This window comes from Myiozetetes cayanensis, unplaced genomic scaffold (genome assembly GCF_022539395.1).
Source record: "Myiozetetes cayanensis isolate MyiCay16 unplaced genomic scaffold, myiCay2020 scf2-11, whole genome shotgun sequence".
NCBI classification, from domain to species: Eukaryota; Metazoa; Chordata; class Aves; order Passeriformes; family Tyrannidae; genus Myiozetetes; species Myiozetetes cayanensis.
In genome coordinates, this window is record NW_026087411.1 from 32351022 (window position 1) to 32366039 (window position 15018).

Genomic DNA, 15018 nt, shown 5'->3' on the forward strand with positions numbered 1-15018 from the left:
GATGTTAAACTGAACCATGGAGAAATATAAGGAAAACTCTGTCCTTAAACAAACAAACAAAATACTCTCAACGTGTTTTCTGACACTTATTTTTTTCACTCACTTGCTGAATTACATCAGGATAAAGCATAGGAAGTCTCTCTGCAATAAGAGCCAATCCACCCATGCCTGCAAACACTTGCAGTGGAGATTGAATGGGACAGGTTTCAAGAAGAGATTCATCTAGAACTGCATCCATACACTCATCCCCAGGACTGATGGCTTCATCTTCAGGGCAAGGTCCCAGTAAGTCTGCATGCTCTACGAAAACACAAGAGGTAAAAGAAATGAATACATCAGCATCGATATTGTGTTTATTTCTTCGTTCTCACTAAAAAGTGGACTTCAAAAGTATCGGTTCCTACACAAGGAAAACCTGAGCCAAGAACCTGAAATAAATGAGTGCAAGACCATCAAAAGAAAACAAAAGTATTAGTGACACCTCTTGCCACTGACAGCAGATCCATGTATTCATCTCAATTTAAAAAAAAAGTGCCTAATAATATAATAAAAGCGAATCTCCTCTAATGATTTTTTACTTTTATTCAAATAGTAATATATCTATTGTAATTTTAGAATTTCAATAATCCACAAAACAGAACAAAAACTCTATTTGGAAAAGAATGGTCTCTCAATACTGTGAGATATCTGTATATCCAGCCACTATATGGAGTCATGAAATACTTACTTCAGGCCAGATATCAAAAAAAATTAGAGGTTTTTTTCAGCACTTGTTTCTTATCTTTTTTAGAAACAGACTATCAAGTGAACAGTTATTAAAAGGAGTCTCTGTCTTGAAACAGTTGAATGATTAACTCTGGAATTTCATGCTGTGTCAGCAGGCTGATGTTAAGCGGATCACAATAGCTTAATTTCAAGGTCCCATTTCTCTAAGTCCTTGCCTAAAGGAATGATATAAATACATTTCAAAACAGATTCCTGGGATAGATATCATCCCGTCCCATTCCCCAGTACCTTCCCAGGAAGTAGATAGCACGGAATTGGCAAAAACATTATCAAGAAATAGACCAAATAATGTTTTCAAAAGCTGGAGTTATAAGATCTGCTTAGATGGGCTTGAGAGAAATCACCATTTTCAAAGCAGCATTAGTTACCTGAAGAAGTTGCAATAAGAAATTTCACAGGCTTCTATAACTCGTATGGTTTCAGACAGCTCCTGTTTTACTTAATCTGCTCTGATTATCAGGACAAATACTTACTACAGAGAACCGGTACACATGTCAAGAAATAAAATATACTGTATCTATACAATCATATAATCATTGGCACATACAACACTACAACAAGGAAAAGAAAAGTGAAACCAGAACAACCGTATTGGTGCCTCTTATAGATATAATCTAGACAGGCAATGAATTTGTACTTTAACATGAAGTTTAGCACTTGTCTAGAAAAGAATGGCTCAGGAAACTCATCCAAGAAAATACAGAAAATTGCTGTTTCTTATCAAGAAAATCAATACAATTTTTGTCCAAAATAAAAACATTTTAAAAAGGAATATACCAGCAAAGTAAGAACACTCACCTTTTTCTGTGTGAAGACGTTTAAACGAGTCTGTTTTTGATAAGCTCAGATCTGAGATTACTTTGGAACCAAGTTTTACTGTCAAATCTATTGATCGATATCCTTGAGGGAGTTTACGGTCATACAGCAGAGTCAGAAGCTGGGCAAGTGTCATTTCAGCTGGTAGTGGTTGACCTAAACAACAATGGCATCAACTCAGAGAGGAAAATTCTGATTGGGTTCTTTTAACATACATATCCAGGTGCTGTTCATTACATGCACCACAGATGCCAAGTAGACTAAATATTATCTGGCTCCAAACCAAGGCCTGAATTTTACCATTCGTTCTCTTGTGAAAAGGGGTCCCATCAGTTTGGAACCAATCATTAGAAAGATCCATGCCAACATTACCTAAAGCAGCTCTGTGCTGAGAGACCAAGCACTTGGCGTATTTAACAAATGGCTAAGGTTGTAATTTGATGTGCATTTTAAGTGGGTACTCACTGTCCCCTCCTATTAAACACCACCTACACATCACCTTTGAATTTTGAGGGCACAGAGGTGTGTGACCATAAGATAAAATGGCTGATGTGGAAAAAAGTGGAAAACAAAGAAACCTGAAATTTTTCTTCAGTCCTATTGGTCTCAAGCATAGCTCACTACTCCTGTATAAGGACACAACTCCGCAAGAAAAATGAAAGGCACTGCCAGGAATACTTTTCTCAGCAGCAGTGTAGACTTGAAATGCACATGCAATACAGTCCAAACTGATTACTCAGTTCCAGATTTTGGCCACTTCATTGATTATGAATATGTTCTTCCCTGAAACTACAAGTCACTCTGAAGGTAATTTTTCCTGACAAGTAGACTTACACGTGAAATATTTTAGAGTTGGATCATGTAATAGCATGCCCATTTCATCTTGACTGTATTTAATTAACACACAATCCAAGAGGTCTTTAACAGCCTGTTTCTTCAATTGAAAATAGTGTCTTAGAAATAAAAATTAAAAGTGCCTTGCCATTGTGCAAGTTCATGCCCTTTTTGCCATCACTGATTCTGCTTCGCATGGCTTATTTTTTTGTAACAACTGTCTGCTACACAAAACATGACTAACCAGATCACAAATGCAGAATGTTCTACATTACCATCACCAGTCAACCTTTACCAGCTAGATACTGAAAACAGGCACTGGGTTTTGATCTTGTCTCTAAAATAGCAGTATTATAGAATGTCCTGAGTTGGAAGGGACTCATAACAACCAAAGTCCAACTCCTGCCCCTGCCCAAGACAGCCCCAAGAATCACACAACATGCCTGAGAGCATTGTCCAAACACTTCCTGAACTCTGTCAGGCTTGGTGCTGTGACCACTGCCCTGGGGAGCCTGTTCCAGTGCCCAACCATCCTCTGGGAGAAAAATCTTCTTGTAATATCCAACCTAAATCTCCCCTGACACAATTTCAGGCCATTCCCTCAGGTCCTGTCACTGGTCACCACAGAGAAGAGATCAGCGCCAGCCCCTCCTCTTCCCCTCACAAGTAAGTTGTAGACAGCAGTGAGGTTTCCCCTCAGTCTCCTTTCCTCCAGGCTGAACAGACCAAGTGACCTGAGCCGCTCCTCATATGGTTTCCCCTCAAGGCCTTCACCATCTTCAATGCCCTCCTTTGGACACTCTCTAACAGCTTAATATCTTTCTTACATTGCAGTGCCCAAAACTGCACACAATATTCAAGGTGAGGCTGCATCAGTGCAGAGCAGAGTGGGACAACCTGCTTCATAGACCAGCTGGTAATTATGTGCTTCATGGTCACCTACCCTCCCTATCACTCCTGAAGAGCCTATAACCATCCATCATGGCACACCAACCACAGGATTCAACCCACCAGGTTTTGCTGATCAATTTTAGATATTTTAATCTAAGTATACGATCCCCCTAATAATTGTCAAGATAGCCTCAAAGCCAGTAATTTGGTATTAAGTTTCAAATTCAGATTTTATTGGGTGAAAATTACTTTAATCAGATGTTAACCACTTAATTGCATTAGCTGGTTCCTTGTTTTTATTCTATAAAACAGATAGAAACCCTTCTGCATAATACTGAAGTGTTGCACGCATGTTTCTGTCCTTTTTTTCCCGATCTAAGTCACATCAAGACACACCAATCTCTCTCTGTATGAGAGTGATTGCCAACCTTGCCACCAGCTTTGTCCAGATAGCTCATAAAAATGTAAGAATATATCTGTTATGCATAAAACATGACTGCTTGGGACACTGCTGTTTTTTAAAACACAAATTTTATGGAATTCAAGAATACTCCTGAACTGGAAAATCAACCTTCCAGCGAGCAATGCAAGTTGGTTCCCCATTTAAAACATGAAATAACAGGGCAATAATATCAGTTCAGTCTTGCGGGTGAAAGAAAATGTGGAAAATGTGAGTCACCTTACAAATCCACCCTGCCTTCACTTGTGAGTGAAAGTGGAAATTTTTTGAGATTTAGTTTAGGAACAAGGAACTAAACTTCAAGGAAGATCAACATAATTGTTACTTTTTTCAAGCCACTATGACGCTATAATGCTGCAGTTGAAGAGGCTATAATGCTTTCCAGTTGAAAGCTGTTACAAGCCCAGAAGGGCTCCACATTTCAAAGATGCTCAATAGAAAGATAAAGATGTCCATTAGCATTGTAACTACTTCCTGATGACGTATCAGCCACTGAAAAAAACCATAATTTTGGTGTTTAAAACGCATTAGTAAAGTCACCTGGTAGAAGTTTATGGTATAGATGAAAGACTGGAACACTAATGGTCTTGCTGGAAGATTCCCCTCCTGAGGAAGAGGCACCTACTTTATCTGCCATCACTCTTCCTCGCCTTGATGGTGGACGTGGAGGGGTGGATGAAACAGCTCTTTTCGACTGAGATTTCAAACCTAGTATGGAAGTTAAAAAATCAAAAGTTGTTCTAGTATTTAATACCTTCAGTTGGCCAAGATACAATGCACTCAATACGTTCAATGATAGAAAAAAAGTAGAATTTTACCTCACTGGCTAATTAAATACCAGAATAGCATTCATGTATAAAATATATTTGGATATAATCCTAGTATTTATACAGTTAGAGGCTGTGCATTCTCCTAAGCCTTAAACATAAACCATAACTGTACTAGATTATATCATCCATAAAAAAAGCCAAAGCCATTCTGATTCTGCTCTAGTTAAAATGTGTCCCACAATGGGCACTACAATAGAACTTTTTTAGGTTGTCTTTTCAACTGAAAGTAAGAAAGGTAAAATTTTTCAAATTGACAGACATTTTTAGCACAGACTATAGATAACAACCATTTGTCTGGCCTATGAAGGCGACTTCAGCTGCACAAGTGACAGTACCACATGTAATGAAAGGTGCTTTTAAATGTGCTTTTAAAGTTGCCTAGCTCAAAACATTTGAAGTAAACACTACATGAAAACTATAAGGCAGAATAGCCTACATAGAAGCTTACTGATCTTACATAGCAAAACTGCCTTTTTTTGGGACAGCTCAGGTTGACTTAAAATACAGCAAAATTATACTGCAATCATGTACCCTTGTAAGCAGGTGGCAGGCCAAGTTAAAAAGTCAGCAGGTCAAGATACAAAGACACACACAATTACTGACATCACTATCCAAGAGCAACTGCAAGACTAAACATCCATACTTGAAATGCTGTAATACACTCTGGTTTCAGCTGATCATTAGGAGCAGCTCAAATACACAACTCATTCTCCAGTAATCTCAGTATACTAAACTAGCTTACTTCAGGAAGATCAGTCTCCAAATACCACCTTTGCTCTCTGCTAATTCTACCAATAGGTAAATAGTTAAATACTGGTTACATGAGACTCTGAGGACACTAAAAAAATCCCCGGAACATGTGAAAAATCAATGACAAAATAAGAAAAGATTTCACAAACAGGTAGTAAAACCAAATGCAAATGAAATAAGTTTACATTTAAACTCTTTTACTTAACTGGAAAAAATTAGAAACAAAACAAGAAAAAAACCTTAAATCTGCCCATGGAATGGGCTATATCAGGCAGTAGGATTTGAGGAGCAGCTGGGATGAGATATGACTGATTATGCTATGCCCTATCTTCAAGCTTGGCATAGTATTATTCTTTCTTCCTAGATTCTTTATTCATGTTTTAACCCTTTGCTTGCACCTATTAACATTTAGATATTACTAAAACATGTTTACCATACTTAAGTTGCACCTACTGTAAATATCTTGTCAGATAAAGATGCTGTAATTAACAACAGATGTGTTGCTTTAAACATATACCAAGATCCACAAAACTCCTGCCCTATTCAACATTTGAGTTTAAAGTTATATCTACATCTAAAGAGCTGAAATAAAAAGCTTAAGAAATATTGGTGCCAAAAGTCAAAGGAAATCAGCATCTCTTCTTCATGCTTCATGAAGTGTAAATGAACTTGAGGTACCTCAATGAAGCCAGAAAGCCAGATAGGAAAAGAATAGCTTGAAGTTCATTAATCTCTCTCTCACAAACACTCCCCAGAACCTCAAACTGAAAGACTAACAACCTCTGCAGCTGTCTTCTGAACTGTAACCTTTGAATATGACTGAAAAATTACTACATTCAATCTATGTGTTCCAACAGTAGTTTTGGAAGAAAATGGTTTACAAGAAAGATTTTGGAAGGTTCTTCACTTTAGTTTTTAGAAGGTGAAGGCTTTGGAAGAAACTCTAGTATTTGTAGCTTCCAAGTAGAATAACATGGTTTTAAGCCTACATCTCCATGTGACAGCTTTTAGCAGAGTACCACCAGTTGTAACGCAAAGTATACGGATCCTTTTATTTCCAAAGCTTATTTTGGGAGTAGAGTGATTAAAAAATGATGCACCAGCTACTGCCAAAAGGTAGAGGTAATAATACCCACCAAGCTCTAGGTGTGTCTTTACAGAATCCTGTAAAATACCCTAGCAACAGCATCCATGAAGATACCACTGACACACATACCTAGGTACAAATTTGCCAAAGTATATAATCTGCTAGAAGCAGCTGTTCTACCAGGAACCAATTGTAGCTGCCTAAAAGTCAGTTACATTAACTGGCTACTACAATTTTTCTAACTATCATTAGTAGCAAAATTATTGTTGGTAGATATTTTCTTTCCCACACACACTTCTAGCATGAGAAAGATCCATTATTTAAAAGGTAGAAAAAAAGACATACCAGAAGCAACAACAACACTGTAATTGTCCTGAAATCCATTTTCTGCTTTAACTTTTTCTTTCTCTTCGTAGTTCTTTTTTTCTTTATCTTCCTTCTGTTCATTAATTAGCTTAGCTGTAATACTGGGTGTATCTATAGAGAGAGAAAAAAAATAAGAGAGAAAAGCATTTTAAGGTATCAGGTTATCAAGTTGATTTTAATACAGTTTCTAAGCTGTTAACAAGGCTGTTCTCAGCTCTTTTAGTGTCTCAGAGTTCCAACCCACGCAACAATAGCCTTGTAAATATCTATGAATGAAGGTATTATGGTAATTCGGATTCCCTCTTCCTCAAAATTCTATTCTCTAACAATTTAAATCTGAAACAGTTTAAACCCATTACCTGATGAGTCAAACGTATTTGTGTTAAAAAAACCTTACTAAACCACTTCAACCAAATCAACCAAAAACAAGATTAAGCAAAAAATCCCCCTCCAAACTCCAATAAATAAACCAAAACAAACAGATAAATCTCAACAAAAACAACAACAACAAAAATGGAACAAGAAAAGAAATTCCAAAACTTTTTTTTTTTTTTTTTTTAGGGACAGCTGTACACTTACATAAATAAATATTGTATTTAGGTCTGGGTATATTATATACTGATCCAATTCAAGAACTGCAAGTATGACTGTTCCTTTGAAACTGGAAGATGCCTAAAGTATATTACATACCCAAACCTGAACAGTTTGCTTAAGTGAACATTACATTACTACAGCTCAACCATTTTGATTCAATCATTAGTGTAGACAACAAGTATCAGCAAGTTATTAAATCTAATCTAATCTATTAAAACACTGATGATTGGTGACAATGGACCATTTCACAGCTTGTGAGGTACAAAACTGGCACCAAAATGGCCAAACGTTTCTCTAATTGCTTCTGAGGATTAACTTGTTTCCAGGTAACCACAGCAGCTTTAAGGTATAACCAGACTCAAGACCTAAAAGTACTATCCAGTTACCTTTAACTGTGTGTCACCAGTGGATGAGGTGCTGAAAGGGATGTGGTTTGGCTGCTTGGAAATACATTATGATTTGTGCCTGAAGATATTGGTTATGTCTCTGTTAGGCAGCAGTGGAGACCAAGAAAGACAGAGAGTGTGAAACTGCTGCTACTCAGGACCCAACATTCACATATGCTCTCTATATTTATATATGTGTGTGTATATATACCTATATATACCTATATATAGATATAGATACATATATATGAGACTGGATGTTGGCTTTTCAAAAAATTCTCATCATTATTCCTATTATTATTATTAAACTTTGGAGTTGCTCTAGCTTCGCCCCGTTAAAAGCCATTAATAAAATGATTAAGGAAGCTTAAGCAATGGTATTTTTTCTACTCAGGTGATACCCAGATTTGTTGTTCAATTTTTCTGACCAACCAAGACCAGTAACTTAAGACTAAGGTGCATGAAATACAAAGCAACTGGTACTCATCCTAGACAATGCTATCTGCACTGTACTGCTCATTTTCTTCCTATGGTGAAGGGATGCAAGCAGGAAATTTAGAAATGATATCGTATGAATATGCTTATTGTGATTTATTTATGGAGAAAGTATGACATGATTAATTTGAGACATTACTAGTGCAGCTAAGAAAAAAGAAGTTAACCCAAGTGACAGACCGACACAGGATCTTCATGACTTCCTATTGTTGCAGTGGTGACAGTCTTTTCTTTCTTTTCCCACCCAGTCTATCCCTTCTCTCTCCCTCTCACTCCAAACACAGTTTACTCCTCATACATTCAAGTCTTCTTTACTCTGTCCTAACCATGGACTTCACAGAATAGCATATAAGAATCACAAAGTTTTTGTGTCAAAGAAATCACATTAGGTGAGGGATGAAAATCTAAGAGAATCTTAAGGTTTCCAGAATTATTTCTTCTGATTTAAAATGAAAGTTAAGTTGAGGCTTAACAAGTCTGTAGCAAACCCCAAAGTTATGGTGCCCTCCAAAGTCAGCATTTGACCATTCTCAATTACAGACATTACAGTCTATCCCATCATCACATTCCCCTCCCCAGTCCTTATTAGCTCTGGCTATCAAGCTGACCACAATACACCACTAAGGCAGCTCTTCACTACAGTCACTGCTCAACAACTGATCCCTACCTCATATGAAGTGACCATTCCACCCATTACAGTAATTAGTTCCTTGTGCAGTTTGTGGTCAGAAAGACCTCAGTCACATTCTACACATGACTGTGTCGGGACAGTAAATAAATACAGAACGCTATCAGAAATAGTGAACAATTCCTTGCTAAATAATGCTCCGGGCATTTTGCTGTGAAACAATATTTTTGGATTAAAATCCCAAAGCACATCTTGTTCTATCTAGTATTCTGCCAAATACCATTTTACCATTTAGTACATTAAAATAGTCTAGTACTTTAGTACTATCAGCTTGCTAGCTAATATATTTATTGCCCTAACAAATTTGTTAAACATGTCAATGTAAGGATTTTCAGTAGATATAAAAAGCAATAATTCCTCTTATCTCCATCTGCCTCAGAAATAGAAGTTGATCTACACTTTCCCAAAAAATACACCTACAAGTAAGCCTACATATAAGAACACACATACCTAGTTAGATGAGTGTGCAACTAAGTGCACCCCATTCAGTGTGCCAATACGGTAAAAACATAATTGCTGTAATGATCTTTGACTTTTCTTTGACATTTTTGAGAACCACATCTTAAGAATAAAGAGGAATCCCTGGGCTTGTTGCTGTGTGTGTTGGGTTTTTTTTTTTAATTAGACATTTATAAAACTGATTTATCATACAAGATGTCCAAACAATTTTTGCTCTATTTATTACTGGAGGAGAATCAACTTGCATCTTGCCTGGTTTTAACCTGCAGAGTTTTGGCATGGACATGACATCTTCAGTACAAATTCTACACTTTAACTAAATTTAGAAATTTTAGAAAAGATCATTAACCCTAATCTTTAACATATAGTTTTGTTTTGTAAAGTATTAAATGAAGTAATAATTAAATAAGTGTTGAATAAAGTCAAAGGTGAGATTCATTCTAAGATTAAGATATTTACCACTCAGGTGTCAAAATTCATATTATGGTCTGTGGAGCCCTGGTCAACAGAGTTCCCTTCAGAGGGGTTCATATGTCCATGTATATTTGAGTAGTATAACTGAAAGTTATACACTGAACTTTAAAAACCAAATAAATAAATCCATGCCTTAGCATTATCTTCTCATTGGGCATAATTTAAAAATTAATATCTAAAAGTAAATGATGGTTTTCAATTTTCATTTTGTAAGCAAAGGCAAATGTATATCCACAGAAATATGTCCTTTTGACAGCAAAATGATTTCATCTCCACCTGGGGATATATGACTAAGTTTCAGGATATTTAACTAACATAATTCGGGGATATTTAAGCGTCTGGATGAAAGACACAGTGTTTTAAAGACTCATATTTGCAGTATCATTTGTATGGTCAAACAAACAATAAGGATTTTTTTTCTCTGTATCTTAAAAAAACCCAAACCCAAAACCAGAACTACTGGCAAACTTGCCTGACACGCGATCAAGAACCTCTGCCAGAGTTGTTGAGACAGGCAAGTGAAGGGTACGAAATTTGTGTCCAGCTCCATACATTGGATGTTGAATTACATGACTAGTAGCATTAATTCTACCTTTGTATAGCTGAAAGGAAAAAACAGTCAACATTTAACATGACTTTCACACTGAGAAATAGAAAACTCAGAAAGCCACCTTGGTAAGATAAAGCTAAATCTTTAGTGTGCTAAAAAAGAAAACTGACATATCCTTTAAGTTTGGAGGTATACAGTAAAAATGCATCACATTAGAGCAAGTTTAATTTTTTTAACTCAGAATAATTTGCTTTGAAAAGTTAGAATAGTTTTAGGATCAGAAACAGTAAGATATCATCTTTGCTTTAAAAAACCCAATTATTTTACATAGTTGTAATATGAGAGAAAAACCAAGTGTCGGAGACTTGCAATTATTTATGAAATGAAAAGCTAATTCTGAAATTAAATTAGAAAAATCACAATATACTTGGAGTAAAGAAAGATGATGTTTCTCTATTGCTCTGACTTGAGAAGGAAGACTATTCTAGACTTAATATCTACTTTTTCCTATTATGACAGATAACTCAGCCACTACTAGTTAAAACATTTCAAATATTTTATCATATTTTAGACTGAGCCCTGTTCACATTTTATATAATTTGCTGCTTTGGTAAGAACCTAAAGATAAAAATAGGGATCCAATCTTTGAAAAGTTATGCTGTTGGATATACTAGAAGTATATGTTGTACATCCACATTATTTTTAAGGCTTTTCTTTTGTTAGAGAAGGAATCATCTCCGTAAAAACAGACTGTTTTAATAGAAGAAACTGAAATATGACAACTTCAAGATTTTTTTCCTGCTTTTACATATCTAGTAACAGTTTTCTGTGAAAATCTGTTTTATGTAAAAAAATTAGTAGAAAATTGATGTTACTTTCACATTATCAATGGCCCTGTTAAACAATTACTTGGCCAGATTAAAACAAAACATTTAAATGTTTGTGGTAAAACAGTATTTGTCCCTACTCTTCCATTTCATACTATCTGATCCAGTTTCCCTGGATCATATATCTCATGTAGTACTTTACTTTACTTCTGAGATGCAGAAACCAAAACAGAAAATATTTTTTTCCTGGGTGGGAGTATCAGATCTTTTAATAACTTCTGGTTTTCCTATATTTTTTTATTCACAGCCTTCAGTGGTGAGCACTTCAGATATTAATTACAGTTCTGTTCCAGTGAAGCATATGGAAGCATAAAGCATACAGCTGCTTTATAAATTAATCCAAGTATTTGTCACTCAAGAATTTATTCATGGCATTTTGGCTAATGCTGAAGGATCTCTGCCAATTTTGACTACGACCAATCCTTAATGAAACTGATAAGGACTACTGAAAGGACTAGATATTCTCTCTGTATTTGCTCCTAATGTGAAAAGATACTATTAAAAAGTCTTCTGTAAGATAAATTTCAGTTGTCAGATCCTTCAGAAGCAGTATATTTTCAACAAGATGGTTTTATCTTAACACAGTGCCTTGAATTTCTTTCTAAAATGCTGACCTACAATTCAACAACACTTTCCAAAATTTCATGTGTACAGCAGGAAAAGCTGCTGTTTGACATTTCAAAGTTGAATATAACCAGACTTAGTTTTAAAAGGCTAAATTTATTCCGCTGTTTACCATACAGTATCAAAAATTCTTACTGGACAAGGGGACTGAAGAAACAAAGTCACTTTCTCATCCTCTAGCATCAGCTGCAAAAACAGCCTTCTAATAAATCCTGAAATATTTCCAGAGGTTGGGAGGTTCCCACGCTGAGGAGAGGACTGAAACAATTCGCAGAGAACCTGAGAATGCAAAATGACATCAGATTTAAAATATTTCTATATTTAGGTCTCTGAAATACAGCTCTACACAGCCATAATAGGCAGTGCCTGAGATTTACCTTCCAGTTATCATTCAAACCAGATCAGAAAGGAGCACCACTGAAGAAAATACCAGCAGCAAATAAGGCTCTCTACATAAAAGTTCTAAACGTTGACTGCAGTAAATTAATTATGAACATATAGACTACTCAAAAAGATAAAAACCTGAAAATAAAATAGTTAGAAACATAGCTTTTGAATTCCTAAAGCAAAAATTTCCCACTGCATAATGCAGTATTACTACCAGCCATTAACAGAGAACTGACCCAATTTTTACTGAGGTCTACCTCTTCCCAGGGCATCATCATTCTTAATATTGAAAAAACTTCTTTTCATTATACTCCTACTCAGCCAGGTCGGCAAGGTTAATGAATGTGAGGAAGATGGCTGATTTTGAACTAGAATGGTAAATGCAAAGCCATATTCTGCAATGGCCTATATTTCCTTGGACACAGGTTGCACAAGCAAATTTCCCAAGAAATCTCCTTAGGTAACTAACATTAAATATGTGTATGAAACTTGATGTTCAGTTTCCATTTCACAGAAGCTTAGACCTATCCAATTAAATACAGTCTTTTGCATTTTGGTTTAAAGTTTATTCCTCTAAACCAAAAGGAATACAAATCTAAACACAGGACCGGATGGCCGTGCCAAAACATTTTTATACTTTTCAGACTCAGATCAAAAAGCTAACAATTTTAATATAAAACGTTCCCAGTCAATAACAGCTTACAAAACCCCAAATTATATGAAAGTTAAAAACATAGGAAGTTTTGAAAGTTAGCTGTAGCTATTAATAAATCAAAACATTATTATTTTTCTCTCTCACCTGTGCCATAAGTCTCTGGTTATTAGGATGGCAAGAGATGCACTGTAAGAAGAAAGCAACTGTTGCATTTTCAATTGCTGTCCTCTGCTGAGTGGTCAATCCTGTCGTTACAGTCGAAGAAAGCAAGCTAGATCTTGCACTGGTCTGCTGTGCCGTCATATTGTGTCCTCCAGAGGTAGCACCAGAATGGCACAACAGAAATAAAAGTGCTGTCCACAGTGGATTGACTTCAGAGCCACCCAACCAATCCTTCATCATGTGGCTGTTGCCAACTTCTGTCAAAAACCTGAGAACAGGAGCAACCAGGTCTGCCGTGATAGGCATTTTATTAAAGTGCTGTGGAACGTGATGCCTCCTGAGCCTGTCCTGGGTGACATCCATTGATTGTGCAGTGCAGTCAGAGCTAGAAGTATGGTTAAAGCAAAAACTAGCAAGACTTCTTACGAGCAGTGAAGGCAAACCTGAGTCCAATAACTGCTTGATAGCTTCAGGAGACTGAGATGAGGCAGCAAGAGTAGCCAGGTGAGACTCTGTTAGTGCAAGAGGGGCTTGTGCATTTTTAGAGTCATCTGTTAAAGATGAACTAAGGTCCTGCTTTTTGCTGTCATCGGTCATAGACAGTCTGTGTTGACACTGCATTGGAGGAGGAGTGATACCCATCCATCCCATCAGTAAGGAAAAATAATTTGGGTGGATGTGGCACATCGAGCAAAGCAAACTGTCAACAGCTTTCTTCAAAACCATGTTGCAAGGAAGAGACATGGACCAGTTAAACAGTGACCTGTAGAGGACAGAAAATCATGTCAATACACAGTTTGCCACTCATATTTCCATTTTTTCCATTAGTCCATAAACCATCTTTCCACATTTATGATTAACTATTGTAGATGCTGTTGTAAAACACTGTGCTGAGCCTGAAAGCAGGACACTGATTACCCAAAAGGCATTTCTTAACTGTATGCTTCCATTTCTTTCCTCATACTGTATTTAAAATAGATATAAACCCAACTTTTCTGGTATGCTGCATATGAAAAACAGATTTCAGTCTTTTGACAGGTGTCAACATCTTATCCATTTTTTTAACCAACTGTAACCTCTTTGTGCTGCAGCTACCAGGATCTCACACACATACACAGGTCTCAATCCTTTGTAAGAACTGAAAGTAATTTAACATGTTTCCAAAATTTTTTTAACATTTGCTTTATTGGGCTTCTACCTGAAGATGCTGCAAAAAAAACCAAAAGCAGCAGCAATCTTGTTGGTTGAACAATGCTACCCTTGCTATCCCCTTGTTTAACTTAAACTTAGGACGCAAGTTAACAACAGAATTACTCCTCAGAGATATTAAAATCCCACCTACCTTTGACCTCACTTACATCCAAGTACTATCTGCTTGAACGCTAATCCAAGCCACATGAATGAAGCAGCTAATTTAGCTCCTGTTATTCAAGCCTAAATTTCAGAAGTGGTGTTTGTAAAATAGTGAAACGATCCTTTATTCACACAGACTTGTTCAGAATAGGTGAATTACTTAAACATCCCCCCCCTCATAATTTTTCCAAACTGCATTCTCAGTACCTTGACACCATATATAAGTTACATTATCTTAACATTTACATACAGAGGGGAACATACACTTGTGGCACTTCAATGCTAGGTTGTTAAGTAAGTTTGGATGTATCATCATATATTACATTCCCATTTGAAGACAAAGATTGTTTTTCTCTCTTCTGGATGGAAATTTATTCTATGCTTAGTCTAAGGGCACTCTAAGAAAGCAGAACAAAGCACGGGTCTAACCAAAAGTTCATCACCAGTCTAGAGAATGGTTGATAAAACCCCTTCCCAACACAAA

General features: G+C 36.4%; 1 protein-coding gene across 9 annotated transcripts in view; it reads right to left on the reverse strand.

Moving 5' to 3' along the window:
• The window catches only part of BIRC6 (baculoviral IAP repeat containing 6), a 162737-nt gene that overhangs the window by 52168 nt on the left and 95551 nt on the right, over positions 1-15018 (reverse strand). For all 9 annotated transcript variants that reach the window (XM_050314338.1, XM_050314345.1, XM_050314348.1 and 6 more), the window contains exons 55-61: positions 13164-13944; positions 12113-12256; positions 10389-10518; positions 6800-6931; positions 4328-4495; positions 1585-1758; positions 104-300 (exon numbers count right to left, since the gene is read on the reverse strand). In XM_050314338.1, the coding sequence (XP_050170295.1) occupies positions 104-300; positions 1585-1758; positions 4328-4495; positions 6800-6931; positions 10389-10518; positions 12113-12256; positions 13164-13944 (1726 nt within the window). The remainder of the gene's footprint in view (positions 1-103; positions 301-1584; positions 1759-4327; positions 4496-6799; positions 6932-10388; positions 10519-12112; positions 12257-13163; positions 13945-15018) is intronic.